The 16,042-nt window shown below is 36.0% G+C and overlaps 1 protein-coding gene across 3 annotated transcripts in view; it reads left to right on the top strand.

Moving 5' to 3' along the window:
* The window catches only part of PIK3C2A (phosphatidylinositol-4-phosphate 3-kinase catalytic subunit type 2 alpha), a 50,398-nt gene that overhangs the window by 12,924 nt on the left and 21,432 nt on the right, over nt 1-16,042 (top strand). For 2 of the 3 annotated variants that reach the window (XM_058830277.1, XM_058830288.1), the window contains exons 3-9: nt 5,204-5,310; nt 6,962-7,119; nt 10,032-10,152; nt 10,818-10,929; nt 11,490-11,569; nt 11,684-11,747; nt 13,964-14,107. In XM_058830277.1, coding sequence (XP_058686260.1) covers nt 5,204-5,310; nt 6,962-7,119; nt 10,032-10,152; nt 10,818-10,929; nt 11,490-11,569; nt 11,684-11,747; nt 13,964-14,107 — 786 coding nt within the window. The remainder of the gene's footprint in view (nt 1-5,203; nt 5,311-6,961; nt 7,120-10,031; nt 10,153-10,817; nt 10,930-11,489; nt 11,570-11,683; nt 11,748-13,963; nt 14,108-16,042) is intronic. The other variant, XM_058830295.1, reaches the window with a different exon arrangement.

Below are 16,042 nucleotides of genomic sequence, written 5' to 3'. Positions count from 1 at the left end.
ATTTTATGAACAGTTCACATGATACTGTGAAGTAAAAAGTTGGCAAGGTAAGCACTGAAAATTTTATCTTGCCTTTTACACAGTAAGAGTACTTTTACACAGTAGTTCTCTTTTGCAGGGCGAAAACTTTCCTTCTGTGTAGGAATGCTAGACAGAACATTTGGTTGTACTGTGCTGGGTGGTGGAGTGGCTGTTGGGTCAGAAACACTGTACTTCTGCTCTAGAAGAAGGTTAAATATCTTTGTGTGATGTTACTTTTATCAGGTAGGGCAAAAAGAAGTTTGAGAGATTCTTCTCTAGGATCACTTTAACAAAACATTCAAGACCAAACTCTCAACGGGGGTTTTAGTTATGGCACTCGTATCTTTGAACATGGAGCATGTGCAGTTTGTGTCAAAACCAAACTATGCAGCAGGTGATCAATACTGTCAATCTCATCTGCTTAATTACGGCCCTTTAGGGCATTCTACTTTTTCCCAAGGCCATTAAAAGACTATAGGTTATTTAACTTTTCCTATATTTTCAATTCTTTCTGTGATAATTCCACCACAAAAAAAAAAAAAAAAAAAAAGTGTTTTAAATTATTATTCAGCTCACTAGAACGTAGGTAAGAATACTTCTGGGTTTCAGGGTTTTTTTTGGTGGAGTACAAAGTCTGAAAGAGAAGTAGAGGAGTTATCAGTGGAAAAGCCAGCACCCTGGCAAGGGTGATAATGGCCAAAAAAATTTTATTTGTAGAAACTGGTTAGAGAATGGAAGTTAAGTGATTTGCTTGCTTTGGAGGCTTTGTTGCTTTTTTGAGACTTTGGTTTACAGCTGTTTTAAATCTTAGGTATTGTCTTTCTAGGTGTTTTTAATGGGCTAGGGACATGCTATAAAAGAACAACTGTTATCACTCAAGAATATTTTCCAAATAATTCTTTAGTTCTTCCTTCCCCACCCCCAAACTGGAGGAGGTTTTGCTCTCAGAAATAGAAATATTTACTAGACTGTGGCCTAAAAGGCTGTCTAAATTTCCACTGAAGTGAAATTTTTGGCCCCTCATATGAAGGATTTCCTGTTTTTTCTGGGTTAGGTGTCAGTATTCTGGCAAAAGTTCAACAGAAGGCCAGTGGAGAAGGAATAAAAACCACCCCAAAAACAAAAAAATCCATTTATCTCTGGTTTTGTGCCATGTGTACAGATCTTGGGTCTGACTTAAGGTTTTTTTTTTTCCCCACTTGCTGTTGAGCTGTGGTACATTAGCTCTGTTATTTCACAGTATTTGGAGAGGCATGTAAATTTGGGCTCTACAGCAGTTTGCTTCTCAGTTTGCTGTGTCACCTGGTGATGTGTTTGTCAGTTTTTCAGTGGTGGCTGGTTGGCTGTAATTAACTACTGAATAATAACTGGGCTGCATTGGATCAGTGCTTCTCAGGTGGTGTCTGTAGGAAGTAATGTTTGACTGTTGCTGAATGACATTTGGCTTTATACATTCCTGGTCCTTTTCAAGAAGGTAGGATTTCAAAGGGTCTTTCCTATTTGTAAGGTCCAGTCTCATGCTATTTGCGTGACTACTAAGTCATAAATGAAGTTCAAGCTCTGCCTCCACGTGTGGTCTTTTCTTCCTGCCACTTTTGATTTAAAGGCTGTTCCAGCTCCTCCTCATCAGTAATCTGATTTTCAGCAGAACACATTTGTAACTAGTTCTTGGCAAATGTTCTTCTTTCAGGATGGAACAGCAGGTACTTAAGATGAAAGAATCATTTTGATATTTACCTCAATATGTTACAAGACATGGTGACTTTCTGTCAGCTTTCACTGCAAGCTCTGTGTGAGAGCTTCTCCTTCCTTTTTTATTTTTTTGAAGATGACTTATGAGCATTTTAGCTCTCTGTGTAAGCTCACAGTGTACCATGTACCTTGTACATCAGCATGAGTAAACCCTCCATACAGGCAGGGGCATCCTGCTTGGTACTCTTCTATTGCATTTGCTTTATTTGTGATAACATCACAACATCAGTTCTGTAGTCAATTAATTTGTATTAAGTCACCATCTTTTTCAAACAAGTTCTTAATTTATAGCGGACTTCTGCAGTAAATGCCGAATTGAAGGTATGAGATTTACTTTCCACCTGTGTTCCTCCAAACTTGTTTTGGCACACAGTCCAGTTGTAGCCTGTATTATGAAAATAGGTGATGATACAAGACTGCAAGTTAGTAGGGTTGTTTCTGCTGAGTTATTAAAGAGGGAAAGAAATAGATTTAAAGATGAGCCACTCAATTGGTTATACTTGAAATACAATGTGGATAGTCTCTCTTTTGCCTGTCCTGTGCTTCTGCTTTATTTTCTACTCAGTGTAATAGGAAGCTGATTTATGTAGCCTCCATTTTTAGCAGTTCTCTTGTATTTTTCCCAATTTACCTCAGTTTATACATTCTTCAAAGTAAATTTGAAGTCTTGCATTTTAACAAGTCTGGATCATTCCCCCCAGACCCTTCCTGAAAAAACTCAGTGTTACTGCCCCTTTAAACAAAAATATTAGAATTTTGATTCAATCAAAAATATATTTTGATTCTATCAAAACTTATGACTATTTAATCCCTGAATCAATAGATTGATTTGTTTTGATGAACTATCCATTTGTATGTATTCTTATTTTTGCCTCTTTAATGTATATATTCATATTTGAAGTAGCTATACATTTAGTATTCCCCTTTAAATACTTCAGAGTTTGACATTTCTGAAAGCAGAGGCAAAAAGCATCATTTTGTCCTCTTTTATGTGTTGTTTTCTCTTGCTTTCCACAGAGCTGCTGAGTCTTGTGACTTTTTATACCCATGGAACTTTATTTAACTTGACTCATTAATTTACTGGGGTTTGGGTTTGTTTGTCATTGTTCAGATTAATTATATTCACAGACCACTTCTATTTTTGCAGCCTGTGCTGACATGAACTATTTATCTTATCTGGCCTGAAATCCTTTCTTTCAAGTTATTTCCTGATGGACTGATAGCTTTTTCACCTTCTAGATTGGCCCAAGTGGAAGTTAAAAAAATTAAAATTCTACTTGTTGCTCAAAACCCGAGTCCAGTGGGTATAATAGAATTTTAGTTTTTCAGAGCTTGTTGTCCTGAAATTATTTTCCCAAAAATGATCAAAAATTAATATTAAAGTTCAGCTAAAAATAAGGAGATGTTTGATGTTCTTAATTTTCCACCAGGAGGTCTTTTCTATCATTACATATTTGTAATAACATGAGGTTTCCTTCCTTAGCCAAATGTGACCCTGAGGTGAACCACGGATAACCAATCTCTTTTTTCTTTGCTCATTAGATTAGAATTTGTTGTTTACCCTGGCTAAGTTTACATGTGTTGACATGTCTTGTTAGTTCCCTAAACTTTGAATTTAGCAGTTGAATAACCTGCAGATTTTTTCGTAAGGAATTCAAGACTCTCACATAGTGGCATAAAGTGGTGTTTCTTCACTGGTGTGGCTTTATTTGAAGTAGGCCCCTTGTATAGTGCTTTTATCCTATGGTTGCATAGTGCTTTGTGTACTTATCGTGGTATTCCTTAAAGATTTTTTAAAATAGAATTTAACACTTGTAGAGGCAGCTTTGTGATTTGCAGTGGCTGAGTTTTGTGTTGAGTGCCAACCAGCGGGTGAATAACCTTCATCAGAGGTGTCTGCCTTTCCCTGGGTATGTTCCCTGCCTGGTTCCTTGTGTATTTTGGTTGTTGTTGTGCAATTGCATAGTGTTTACTAGATACAGTTGCACAGGTTAGCAGGACTTGTGAGCTTGCCCAGTATTTTTATGTGATAGAACTTGTCTGAAATGTTACAATAGAATAATCTATTTAAATTTAAGGTATTATGCATGCTCCTGCAGCTCATTTCAAGTTTTGTGGCTTTACAGCTTCCTGCTCTAATTGTCTCCTATGGTATGGCTAATCCCCAGTTACACAGAATTTGTCCTTTTGACTGATTAGTGTTCATGCAACCAATATTTTAGCTGTAATAATTAGGTTTAAATGCAATTCAAGTGGCAATTATAGGTTGTCTCTCTTCCAAGTTTAAGCTTGAACAAGTTAATTTGAAGGGAAAAAAGTGCTTAAAGAAAAGACCTGATACTATGTGGCTCTCTCAGATTTGACCCCTTTTCTGACAGTCTAATATAACTGTATTGTCTTGATACGCTCTAATAAAATTAGCTGACTACTCTGGCTAATAATAAATAACCCACATAGTTAAGTAGATAATCACTACTTCATATATGAGTAAATAGTGGTGATTTTCAGAAAAACTCTGGTGCAATCTGCTTTGTTCCTAGACTTGTGGTTGGATTAAAGGTTTCTATAAGCATTGTAAAATCTTTGGATGAAAAATGTACCTGATCGTGTAACTTATTACAGGGAGGATCTGGCAGGAGCTTCATGAATCCTTCAGGCTAGTGGTGGCTTTTAGACTATGGACAACTGAGTTCCACTGGTTATTCCAACTTTTTTCTGCTTTTTGCTCACTCCAGTATTTGGATGTATTGTGAATTGGATCAGGAAATAGATACGGATTTAAAACCTGCTGCTATGTTTGTCGTTTTCGTTTTGTTGGTTTTTTAAGTTTATTAGATTTTGCAGTTTGAAACTGCAGCTCTCTTATAGCAGTTATTTGTTGGATTGGATACTTTAAAGATGGTGGTTTACAGTTTCGGGTGGTGCTTTTAGCATTGAGCATAAGGGATTAAAACAGTTGTAAATTGATTCCATGGGGTTAGTTGTAAGTTTCATGTTCTGAATGCTATTTCCTTCCAGTGTTCAACTTGTATTTTCCTGCTTTGTAGGGAGAAATAATCATGGGCACCAGTGATACGTAGTGGTTCTTTCTGGAACTACACTGAATCTGAGTTGCAGAACTGGATTCTTCCATCTGTGGTTCAGCTGAATTTAGCCAAATCCCAACAGGTCTCTCTGAGAGCTCCGGAACTGCTTGCAACTTAATATTAACTGATAATGGTGCTGGCAAATAAATGACCTGCTGTCAAGGAGTCACTGCTCCAGTGAATCTATGCTTTTCAAGTTAGTCATGATACATGGTTTTCTCCATATAGATGCAGACATAAAACTAATAGTAAACTTCAGACTCATGAAAATCTGTCACCTGCATGTGGCTTTGCTTGCTCTAGGAATGTGTTTGCAGCTATTTAAATCCTGTGTTATCTTTGAGTTGCAGAAAGACAATGGGACCACAGGCACGCTGACAGAAAACGTGCTTCTCCGAGCAATTGAAGGGCAGAATCAAGAACTGTCAGCTTTTTCTGAAGCAGTTACGAAGTAAGAAATAACTGAATATGAATTAACTTTCTGAAAAGAAAAAGAGAGCTAAATGATTCAATTTCAGTTAGCTTGACAGGAACACTCCTATATTTTTTTTTTTTTTTTTTTTTTTGCTTGATGGGACAAATTTCAGTATGTATCCTTTTCCCTTTTCTTATCTCAGTTTTTCCTGGTTTTGTCCTGGTTTATTTTTTTTCAAGAATGCAACAGAATTGTTAAGATCTTCAGTACTAAGATTATTGTATAATCATATGTCCTCTTTCTTATTTTGGTCCTGTGACTTTCAGTTTTCCTTGTTTTTATAATACCTTTTCACCCTCAAAGAATTTTTCTGTATCTCGTTAGTTTTTTATTACAATTTCTATTGAAAGAATTTGAAGTCTGTTTTTTTCTTGTTAGCTGATACACCTTACAAAATCTTATCACTCAGTGGATTTCCAGCCTTTAAATGTGTGTATTTTTGTTGCTTTCACAACTGTAATTCTGTAACATAAAGCCTTTAAATTTGTCTCTGCTTAGATCAGATAGTAAAGTTCCTTAAAGATCGTGTGGAGTTTTTTTCTTACTGCCACAATTTAAGGAGAGATTACTTTTTTGTTTTCTTCTTAGAGAAGACAAACTACTCTTGCCTTTTTTCCTTTTAAGATCAAAATTCAAGAAATGATGGAGGAAATGGAGATCTTTGGATCTCGATAGCATCTATTTTTATTTTTTTTTATAGCAGGAATGTTTATGAAATGAAAAGGAAACTCCACAAAAAAGATGAAAATTCATATATGTGGGGAACATGCTGATGAGCAACATTTGGACAAAGCTCCCATAGGATAGGCTTGTTGCAACACTTTCTGGTTAAATCTAGTTGTTACCCTTTCTTTGAACACCCAGTGTTTAAAGAACTGATGGACTTTCAGCTGGACAGCTCTTGCTGGAGGATCTTTCTATTGTCCAGAATCAAGATGATGAAATAAATTATGCTTATAGAGGAGTTCTGTTATTAATCTCCTATAATATTGCTTTAATTTTGGTAGAAGTTTAAGGTTAAATTATTTTATCCATATTAAATAGAAGAAGATAAAAAACAGGTTTCCAAGTATGGTTTATTCACTTGTACGTAAATGTTCTATATTCTTTGTGTCCTAAATAAAAACCTTTACCTCAATTAAGGCCTCTTCCTCAACTTCCATAGCTTGGAATAGCTACCCTCTGCATGGTATCTAAGTTCAGATTATTCTTCATCTCAAAATTGAAACATATGAAGAATTTAGTTGTTCTTTTTTTTCTTTCCTTTTTTTTTTAACTAAGTTTTAGAAAGTACTGTGGATTATCTTTTTAAGATCTGTTTTAGACCTTACCTTCTGCAGAAGCTGGATATGTCCTGTAACAATTGACCTATTAAATATTCTAAGCTTTGTGGAAAACCTGCCTAATTATATGTTAGTATTTTTTTGCTGTGTAACTATTACTTGTATAATTATTGTGGGCAATGTACTGTTGAGAGTAGAAAAATTAAATGGTGCTTTGCACATGCAATTTAGGTAGAGAGCCAAAGGTAGTCTTTACTGTTCTGCCTTGTGGCTGTTACCATGTTACTTTGCTTTAGTCTTGGACTTCTCCTTTGCAATGTTTCATAAACCTTCTCTTCCTCCAGATTGAGGACCAAGTTTCCTTATACTGATCAGCAAACAAACCCAGGTTTTGTGCTGAGTCCAATCATGCTGCAAAGAAATATTAATGGGGAGAGTGCCAGTATCAAAGTTTCAATAGAAATCGAAGAATTCCAACAACCAGTAACTTTCACATGCGATGGTATGTTCCTGCTTCTTGAATTGGAGTTTGCTTGTTAAAGACTGTACATTCAGCCTAGCACAATGCCTTTCAGTTTTTGTAATCCCTGGGTCTCAGGGACATGGGTTGTTTGGGGGAAATGTGGAAAAGGTACTGAGGAAAGGCCTAGTTCTGAGTCAGTGCCTCTAAAAATATTTAGAAATTGACAAACTGAAATATTGACTGTAAAAAGGAAAGTCCAGCAAAGCAGAAGCACTATTCTGTCCATAGCTGGATAGAATAAAAGTTTTTCAAGAATTTTTACATTATGGTTGTTGAGGCGATAATGACACTAGGGCTGAGATTTTTAATGTTTAATTTTTCATTTTAACACTAACATTTTTTTAAATAAATTTCTGTAGGCCATCTAAAAATTCAGGCAAACTGCTGCTGGAAAATAGGAATAAAAACTGAAACTATCTATTACTTGCCTTCAATACATGCTTATGAACACAAACACTAAAATAATACTGTTGGATGTGCCACAACTGGCTGTCCCAGTTTTGTGGGTAACCAGGAGTATTGGTTTGGAGTGGACCTTTAAGGTTTGCCTGGCTGTACTACATAAATTCATATTCTCTGTGCAGTCTTGCTGCACGGTAGTTGTATTTGTAACTGCATGCTTTCAACCTTCTGGCAGTTCTGGGTGATCAAGTAACTGGTAATAAATTTTTTTGCCTCTGTAGTTTTGTAGTTTCTTGTCACTTGTGAGGATTATCATTTGGATCTCGACTTCTAACAGTGTAGCTGCTTCAGAGCTGGTTGTTCTCAAAAGATCTGGAGTTGTTCTATTGCTCCCATGAACTTGCTGCTCTATTGGAAAAACAAGCTCTCAATGCATCAGTGTTTTCATTCTATGTTAATTTGCTGGACCTTACATTTATTATGTGGTGACTTAATAATCTTTTGCTAAGAAATGAGGTGGATTGTAAGTATAGCCGAAGAAGGGTTTCTGTGCTTAATCCTTAAGACTACGCTTTTCTAATATTACAAGCTTAATCCTTTCCTACAAAAGGCTTTGGTAGGGTAACTAAAATGTTAGGGCTTCAGCCCTTTATTTCTAGTATTTTTTGTGACTAGTTTGGAGTGTGTTTTGCATTCTAACCTCATATATTTTCTTCTTTGCACTTTCTACTCCCTTTTTTCTGATGCTGAAACTAATGGCCGTTAAACTACTTGTCTTCTATAGCTGGTGAAAGGCAGTTATGTGACTAGTAATGGGAATATTTTGAATTATTCTCTACCTTAAATTGCTTGTCTTCTTGGTCAAATTGTTGTGTACCTCAGTATCCTGATGCTAGAGCTGCTTCAGTTTGGCTTTCAGTCTTGCCCAGAAGCATCTGCAGCCTCTCAGTGCTCTGAACAACTCAGTTTGTAGAAAGAACTCAGGAGGGAAATGGATGAACTTCAGAGCTTATTTGAATTCATTTTGCATTCATTTATTAGACTTTGCTTGGAAGTTTGCTCTGTCTGAGCAACCATTGTGTGTCAGCAAGGAATTAATGTCTTTGAATAAGATGTAGGGCAGGGAAAAGGTGGTAACGTCTTTGCAGTCTTCAGTGGGTTTTGCAGGGATGGCAGACCTTTGGCAATGCAGCCTGTGGCTACAGCACAGAAACTATGCCTGCATGAACTATCACTGCATCTCTTTTCTTTATCAACTACCAGATATTCTCTGCTGAAGGTAGATTTCACCTAATAACAAGTTAAACAATCTTAATGTCTTAAAGTTTTTCTAAATTCATACTTCCTATCATTCCTTGTTCTTGAATTTCACACAGTCATTCTTCATATGTGCTTGTATACATCTGCGTTTGTAATAATTAATAATTTGTTAATGAGATGAAGAACATGTGTTATCTTGTGGAAAATATTGGGGCATTATCTCTCTGTATCTACCATAGTAGTAATATTTCTTTCTTTAAGAAAAAAAAATAGAAAATCAGAAAGTCCCTGGAGGGGGGGAAAAATCTCTACTCTGAAGGTACTGATGAAATATAAAATTGCTTTTATATGGCAGTTGTTTTACAGAATTTTGAGGCACTTAGTGATATTATTTGCAAATTATTTGAAGGAGATCATCAGAAGCTAGATAAGGAGGGCTAGAGAGCATTTTGTGTTTAAACATTTGTGTCATTCAAACTTATCTGTATTTTTAGTCAGTGACAGCTGGTGGCTGTGGGGAATGGATTTTGGGTTTGACTGGGATTATGTTTTTGCTCTGTAGTTACTAAATAGAAGAGAGACTATTTTCCAAAAAGTGTTTGGAGCCTGATACAAAATTTCTGGCAGCTAAGAGTTGCATTTTGCAAAGGCTGGCTAATGATAACTGAGATCTGCTCTGTACTAAGTGGAAACTTCCTGAGCAAGTGGAAAGGAAAAAGGGAAAAGGACTTCCAGTAGGATTTGCCTCAGCTGCAGCTGATATTTAGTTCCTCAAAAGCAGAACAAATAGAAGAGATCCATCTCCAGCTCTTCAGATAGTGTTTTTTAAACTTTAAGTGCCTCTGGGATCATGTATCTATTTGAAATCCTTGCTAAATAGGGCAAATTAATAATAATAATAAGAATAAATAAATAAAATAATATTAAAAAAAGCAGTCCTCTGTCCTGCAGAATGTGTTTGTACTTCTGGTTAAGTGACTACACTGTATCCTAATTTATAAAGATTTTTTGGGGCTTTTTATAATGGCAAGCAAGTTTTGTGGGATACGTTTTTTGGTGAGAGAAAGGTGAAGATCTCAAACTATGAAATTTAAGTGATAATAGAAGCATGGAAATCTTCTCTATGAGTAATATGTGTAATTAAATAACTACAAATTGCGAGTGAACAATAGTTAATATCACTCGCTGTAGATTTGTATTTAACTTTTAGATGTAATTTCTTTAAACAGTGAGTTCCCCAGTTGAACTTATAATAATGCAGGCACTCTGCTGGGTGCATGATGACTTGAATGAAGTGGACATTGGCAGCTATATCCTGAAAGTCTGTGGCCAAGAAGAAGTTTTACAGAAGTAAGCAAACTCTTTTTCATTAATACTTAATTTCATGCTTTTTTCATGACACTGTTACTGAAAACTGTATCTCTAGTGATTAAATGTGTGAAAGAAACCTTAAAAATGGGAGTCAGTCTTTGCACAAAGATCAGACCTTTTCGGAGTTGCTCTGGGATACAGCAAAGCAGGTTGTCATCAACTCTGTTCTAATGCAGATATGTGTTTCTAGAGCATTTCTGTAGATGGATATTATAGGTTTTGACCACTCTTTAAATCTCAGAAACAAAACAAAACAAAAAAATCAACTTCTTTCTAATAAACTGGGGGAGTTGTGGTTTGCAGAGTTTTGTTTGTTTCTTGGTTTGATTTTTGGTTGTTTGTTTTTGGATTTTTTTGGTGGTGGCTGTGATTTTTTTTCCAATGGTTTACAAAGCCCCATTAGTTTTTTGGGTTAGAATAGTTGGTTTCAGTGTTAACCACTGTCGTTACGAACTTTAGCACAAGTACAGGTATCTGCAGTAATGTATAAGAATTTGTGCAGAAGTGAAATGCAGATCAAGGATGGCATGGAGGTTGATTCACCATTTTCTTAATTCATGGCAACACGTTGCCTGGAATATTTTGTGTGAGTTTTTGTGAAAGCAGTGCTTTGGTTGTGACTGTAGCTTGTTTTTGTCTCACAGCAAGCACTGCATAGGAAGTCACGAGTACATCCAGAACTGCCGCAAGTGGGACATGGACATCAAACTGCAGCTCTTGACCCACAGCGGGATATGCAGCGACCTGGCACGAACAGTGAGTACCTCCCATGTGCAAGAGAGTGCTGGGTCCAAGGTGTGACCTTCTTGTGTGATTGACAAATTAGCATGTCTGCCTGGTGTTGGAAATGCTGTCCTCTTACCCGACGAGGAATTGAAATACATAACTGAATTCTCACAAGGCAAATTACATAAACAGGGATAATGCCTCTTACTAGAAACAAGTATTTTATACCTGGAAAAAGTATGCAAGCAGTTGGACTAAACTCAAGGCCTGAAAAAGAAGGAACAAATTTCAGAGTTAAATAAAAGTTGTGAACAGTTTTTGAGTTTAATTAAATACATATCAGACCATCAAAGAGGAAGGAAGGAGTATTTGGTATTTGCATAGTTGGGCACTTGATGGCTGTTTCTTCCCTCTGTCCCCACGTGTATGCATTTCACAGGCTATTAAGTAGTTATTTCTTTTCCACTTTGAAGAGATCACCTTACATCTTTCCCCTTTAACACCCCAGGTGTTAGTAATAAATCTTCCAAAACAGTATGCAAATTATAGAAATGTGACAACTGGACTTAGTACCTAATATTTTATTGCAGGAAGATGATGACAGGACACCTGTACATCTAACCAAACACCTCTGCAAAGTAGAAAAGCCTTTCAGAGAACCTATCATAAGGTAATGTTTTGTGGTAATTTTAATAATTGAGTGCTGATCACTGCTGAATTCCTGACCAAGGTTGTGTTCTGTTCTGTTCTTGTACTTGTGTTCAATAACTATTATTTCTTTCAGATCTTCCATTGAAGAGCTTCTTGAGGTTTATCACAAGCAAGTTAACATAGCCCTTAAGAATGAGGTATGGTCATGGTAGATTATTGCTGAACCAAAAGTAGCATGACCAAATTCACTGATAAGGTGGCTGGGAAAAAGACTTGCAGGTTTTCTCAGGGAAAGTGAGAATCTGAACAAGCTGTCAAATGTGAAATTATGATCATGGGTATTTGGATTTCTGTTCTTCTTTTCTTCCTGGCTTTTCATGCAAACCAGTTATTACCTGATCAGCACAACTAGAAATGTATCTTCCAAGTCCTGGGGTACAAAATAATCTTTGCCTCAAACATGCTGGAAGAGGTTAATTCAGGAGAACAGGGAAGAGGTCTGAATTCTGACTATGGCTGTTGTTGACAGTCATGAAGAATGTATTTGCTAACAGGTAAAGATCTGCATAATAGAGAGCAGGAATAGTTGTGTACAGTGGGAGTTAGAACTGAAGCATGTTTGGAACATACAAGTAAGTTTTACACAAACCATAATAACATCTTATTCTGCATTATTCGATTATTTTAAAATACTTTGTCAAAAAAAATTGTCTGTTTCAGTGTATGACAGGTACCTTAAAGCAGCTTGAACGTTGAATAATTGAGAGTAATATGCCATCTGCAAAAGCTTATGGATATAACCTGCTTTGCTAATTTCTCAATGGAGAAGCTGCTTTTAACTGCTGATAGTATTGTAACTTGGAGTCTTAAGTGCTTAAACATTAGATAGCTGTTTTTCTTAACCAGTTTCTGTAAGAACGGTCTTGAAATGAATTACTTAATTGCAATACTTTTCATTTCCACTATGTTTGTTTGCCTCTCCAGGAATGCAGGTCTGAACAAGCTGCTGTCTGCTATTCCATGCTCCCTTAATATTATTTAATTCCCTTGATGGGAATTAATGTAAATCACTCTTGATGGGGATTCACCACGTTCTCAAGGGTAGTTGTGAACACAACCTTTTTGAAGAAGAGTGAGCTGTTACTGCTCCCTGACATGGTGGTGGTTTTGTTGCTTTGCTCTTGCAGCTGCTTCAGCTTTGTTTAGCTGTGATTTCACAGGCTGAGATGAGGAATGCAAAACATCTCAATTCAGACTTGTGTTCTATTCTTTGCAGTCTTTTTGAGGTTGGGAGATGTAGTTTGTAGGTGGTGATGATTAGGTCCAAATAGCAGCAGCTCTGCATTTGAAATTTTTTACTTCGTTAAGTGAATTCCTGTAATACTGAGCAGCTGAAGCTTGCTAATCCAAGTGGATGGTAATCCATAAATAATCTGTACGTAGGCTTTGATTTCACATTCTTGAGCACTTTGAAAGTTATCAATTGCCTTTTTATTGAGATTTGAGAGCCTGTCAGGAAAACAGCAGTGGAAATTTCTTTTTCCAAGTCACAAAGAAGCTGTTACCTTCAGTTTGTTGGCTTAGGAAGAATAGCTTAAATATTTACAGTGTCTTCTGACTTCTGTGGTTATTTTCTTACCAGAATAGTTAATTGTTGCCAGGTAACTCTCAATTTAAAAACTTTCTGATTCAAATGGCTTCTTTGCTATCCATTTGTAGGAAGGCCATCTGAGAGAGTGGTGGTTGGGAATCAATTTACATCTTAGTGAGAATATTGAAGTAATTTTTCCTCTTATTTAGTTGTAATTGTGAAAGAAACCTATGCATTAAGCCTTAAAAGAGTAAACCATTATATTGTGTTCTTTAAAATTGGGTGATGACTTTCCTTACATTAAAAAACAAGCCCCAGGAAACCTAGGATAATTCAGATTTCACTCAAGTGGCTTTTCTTCTGTTGGAAGAGTAGGAAGAGGAGAATGTTAGGAGCAGCTCAACTTTGTCTTAAGTAGCCTACAAAAGTATATTAAAGTGAAGTAAGAAAGAGTAGTTCCATCATGGAAGCAGTACTGTAGGGTAAGTAGTAGAAGTGTCAATGTAATTTAAACCTGTATCTCTGAGTACAGAAATTGAAACACTGCTTCTTTAGCAGTACTTCATCACATTAATTGAATTTTCTTCTTTGAACTGCACTTTCTTTTTAGGCCATGAGAGAAATTAAGCTTAGTATCTCATTAGAAAATAATTGTTTGCCTGCAGTTTAATAGAAAAATGGTTGGGAACCTCCTAATGTTTCCTGGCACCCCATTCTAGGATCTGTACTGCTGTTTTTTTGCATTGATAAGGAAGTTCTCAATATTGAGTTTTTTCTTTATTCTGATCAGATCAATCTGTTCTCTCATACATTTCTTATTAGAACCAGCATAAAGCAGTAGATCATGTAATTAAGACTGTCAGAAAAATCTGTTCTACATTGGATTGTGTAGAGACTCCTGCAATAACGGAATCAGTGAAGAAGCTCAGGAGGGCTGTTAATCTCCCAAGGATTAAAAATGCTGAGGTAAACTTTCACTCTATAAATTGCATATTTTAACTGATAAATACTATTTCACAGTCTTTAGTAGCTGGAAATACCAGCAAGAGTTGTGTCAGGGTTATGTTGGGATTTTTTGTTAGGTTTTATTTATTTATTTATTTTACTTGACATCTTCCATTTATGTTGACATCTCTCTGCTGTAAACGTATTAATCACTTGCTTTGGAAATATTTTCCTTCTCTAAATAGTGACTGTTTAAAAACAAGTTTCAAAGTACTGTTTTCTGATTCTGTAACTAGAAACTTGTGTCACAGCAGATGCCACTAAATCTGTCTGAGAGGAACTGACAACAGCTCATGCTGTCTAAAATTAATGCAGTTATGCTTTAAAGGAGGAATTGACATCATGTATTTTCCCAGTAGTGTTTGTGACTAGCAGTAGCATCTTAAAACTCTTAACTGCTCATGCTCCTGCATTCCTGAGCATAAGGACAAACCCAAAATCTCTCAAATAGCACAGAATTTGATGATGCAACTGCCTTATAATGAATGGTTCACTTGAGCAGGATGGTCTCAAGTCATGTTGTCAAAAACAGTCATTAGGTGGAGAAGAACGTAAATGAAAAAGGTAAATGATCTTATGCTATTTTTGTTGTCCTGCTGCCTTACTAGAGCAGCAATTCATGTGAAGCTCTGTTTGCTTTTGCCTTCATCAGTTCATGGCTGTTTTTGTAATACTAAGCAGAGAAGACAGATAAATATAGTTGTCACAAGAACTAAAATTCTTACGTGGAAGTGCAGAAGACATTAAGACAACATAGTGAAATACAGCATATAAATATTTTTTTCAGTGTTCGCTTTTTAATAGGAGAAAGCTGTATAAATAATTACATTATAGTGTACAAATATCTCCCAAAAATGACATTGCTCCAGTAGAATTTGAAAAAGGTGGGATTTTATTAATAAAACCCTGCAATTATTTTATGATGGACATTGGCTTACACAGTAACGTGTATGAAGGCATGTAGGACTGCTTTCAGAAACAAAATTGCTATAAATATTGGAGACTTGTATCGTAATCTTTCGTAAGATATTGTTTGATTTTTTTTTTTTCAAGTAATTCTTTGTGGTTGGAAGAAGTGTGACCATGTTTTTTGTAAGAATGTGAAATTTTTTGATATTCAAACTTGAAGATACTCAATTAGTACACTAAAAGTGTAAGGAAGGCTTTTATTCTTCTGCAGCACTTGTGGCAAACTTCTTAGGAAGTTAGGAATTCACTGGGGTTTGATTTTAAACCACAAGCTTAGTTTTCATTAAAAATTTTTGTTTTATTGGGACTTGAATTTGGCATGGAACCTTTCCCGATTAGAAGGGAGTAAGTTCCCATGATTTGTTTGTCATCTCTTAGCTTCAACAGTGTCTTTGTTGAGACCAGACATTGCTGTGATGTTGCATCATGTTGAGACTTCCATTTTAGCAGACCAAGAAGCAAACAAAGATAGTACAGAGTCACAGTCCTTACTGTTCCTTTTCTCAGTTGTTTGATATTTTTCTTATTCAGTAAATTTATAACTCTTCCAGCAAAAGGTACCTTACCATGAGCCACAAACAAAACAAAACAAAAAGCTGTTTAAAGCTGCTCAGATTTAAATTACCGGGCAATAAGTTAATGACCTCTGCTTTCATCCATAACAGCCCTGAGCAAGTTTTATCTCTACCCAAAGAAGTTAGATTCTCCTGAGCAATATTCCAATGTACCATCTCTTTCTGGACTTCATAAAGAATGTCAAAACAGTTGATTTGACAAAAAATGAGCTTTTGAACTTGGTGAAGAGTTGCTCCATCATATGGAAATTGTGATGCTGCTAGTTAACTCTTGAGGAACTTTGAGTGAAAAGATGTGTTACATAAACTTAAATATGAGGCTAATTCAGATACTTCATAATTTCTGTATAAG

The sequence above is a fragment of the Poecile atricapillus genome, chromosome 1 (assembly GCF_030490865.1).
Source record: "Poecile atricapillus isolate bPoeAtr1 chromosome 1, bPoeAtr1.hap1, whole genome shotgun sequence".
NCBI lineage: Eukaryota > Metazoa > Chordata > Aves > Passeriformes > Paridae > Poecile > Poecile atricapillus.
The sequence above is the reverse complement of the archived record's forward strand: the minus strand, read 5'-3'. Positions and strand labels throughout refer to the sequence as shown.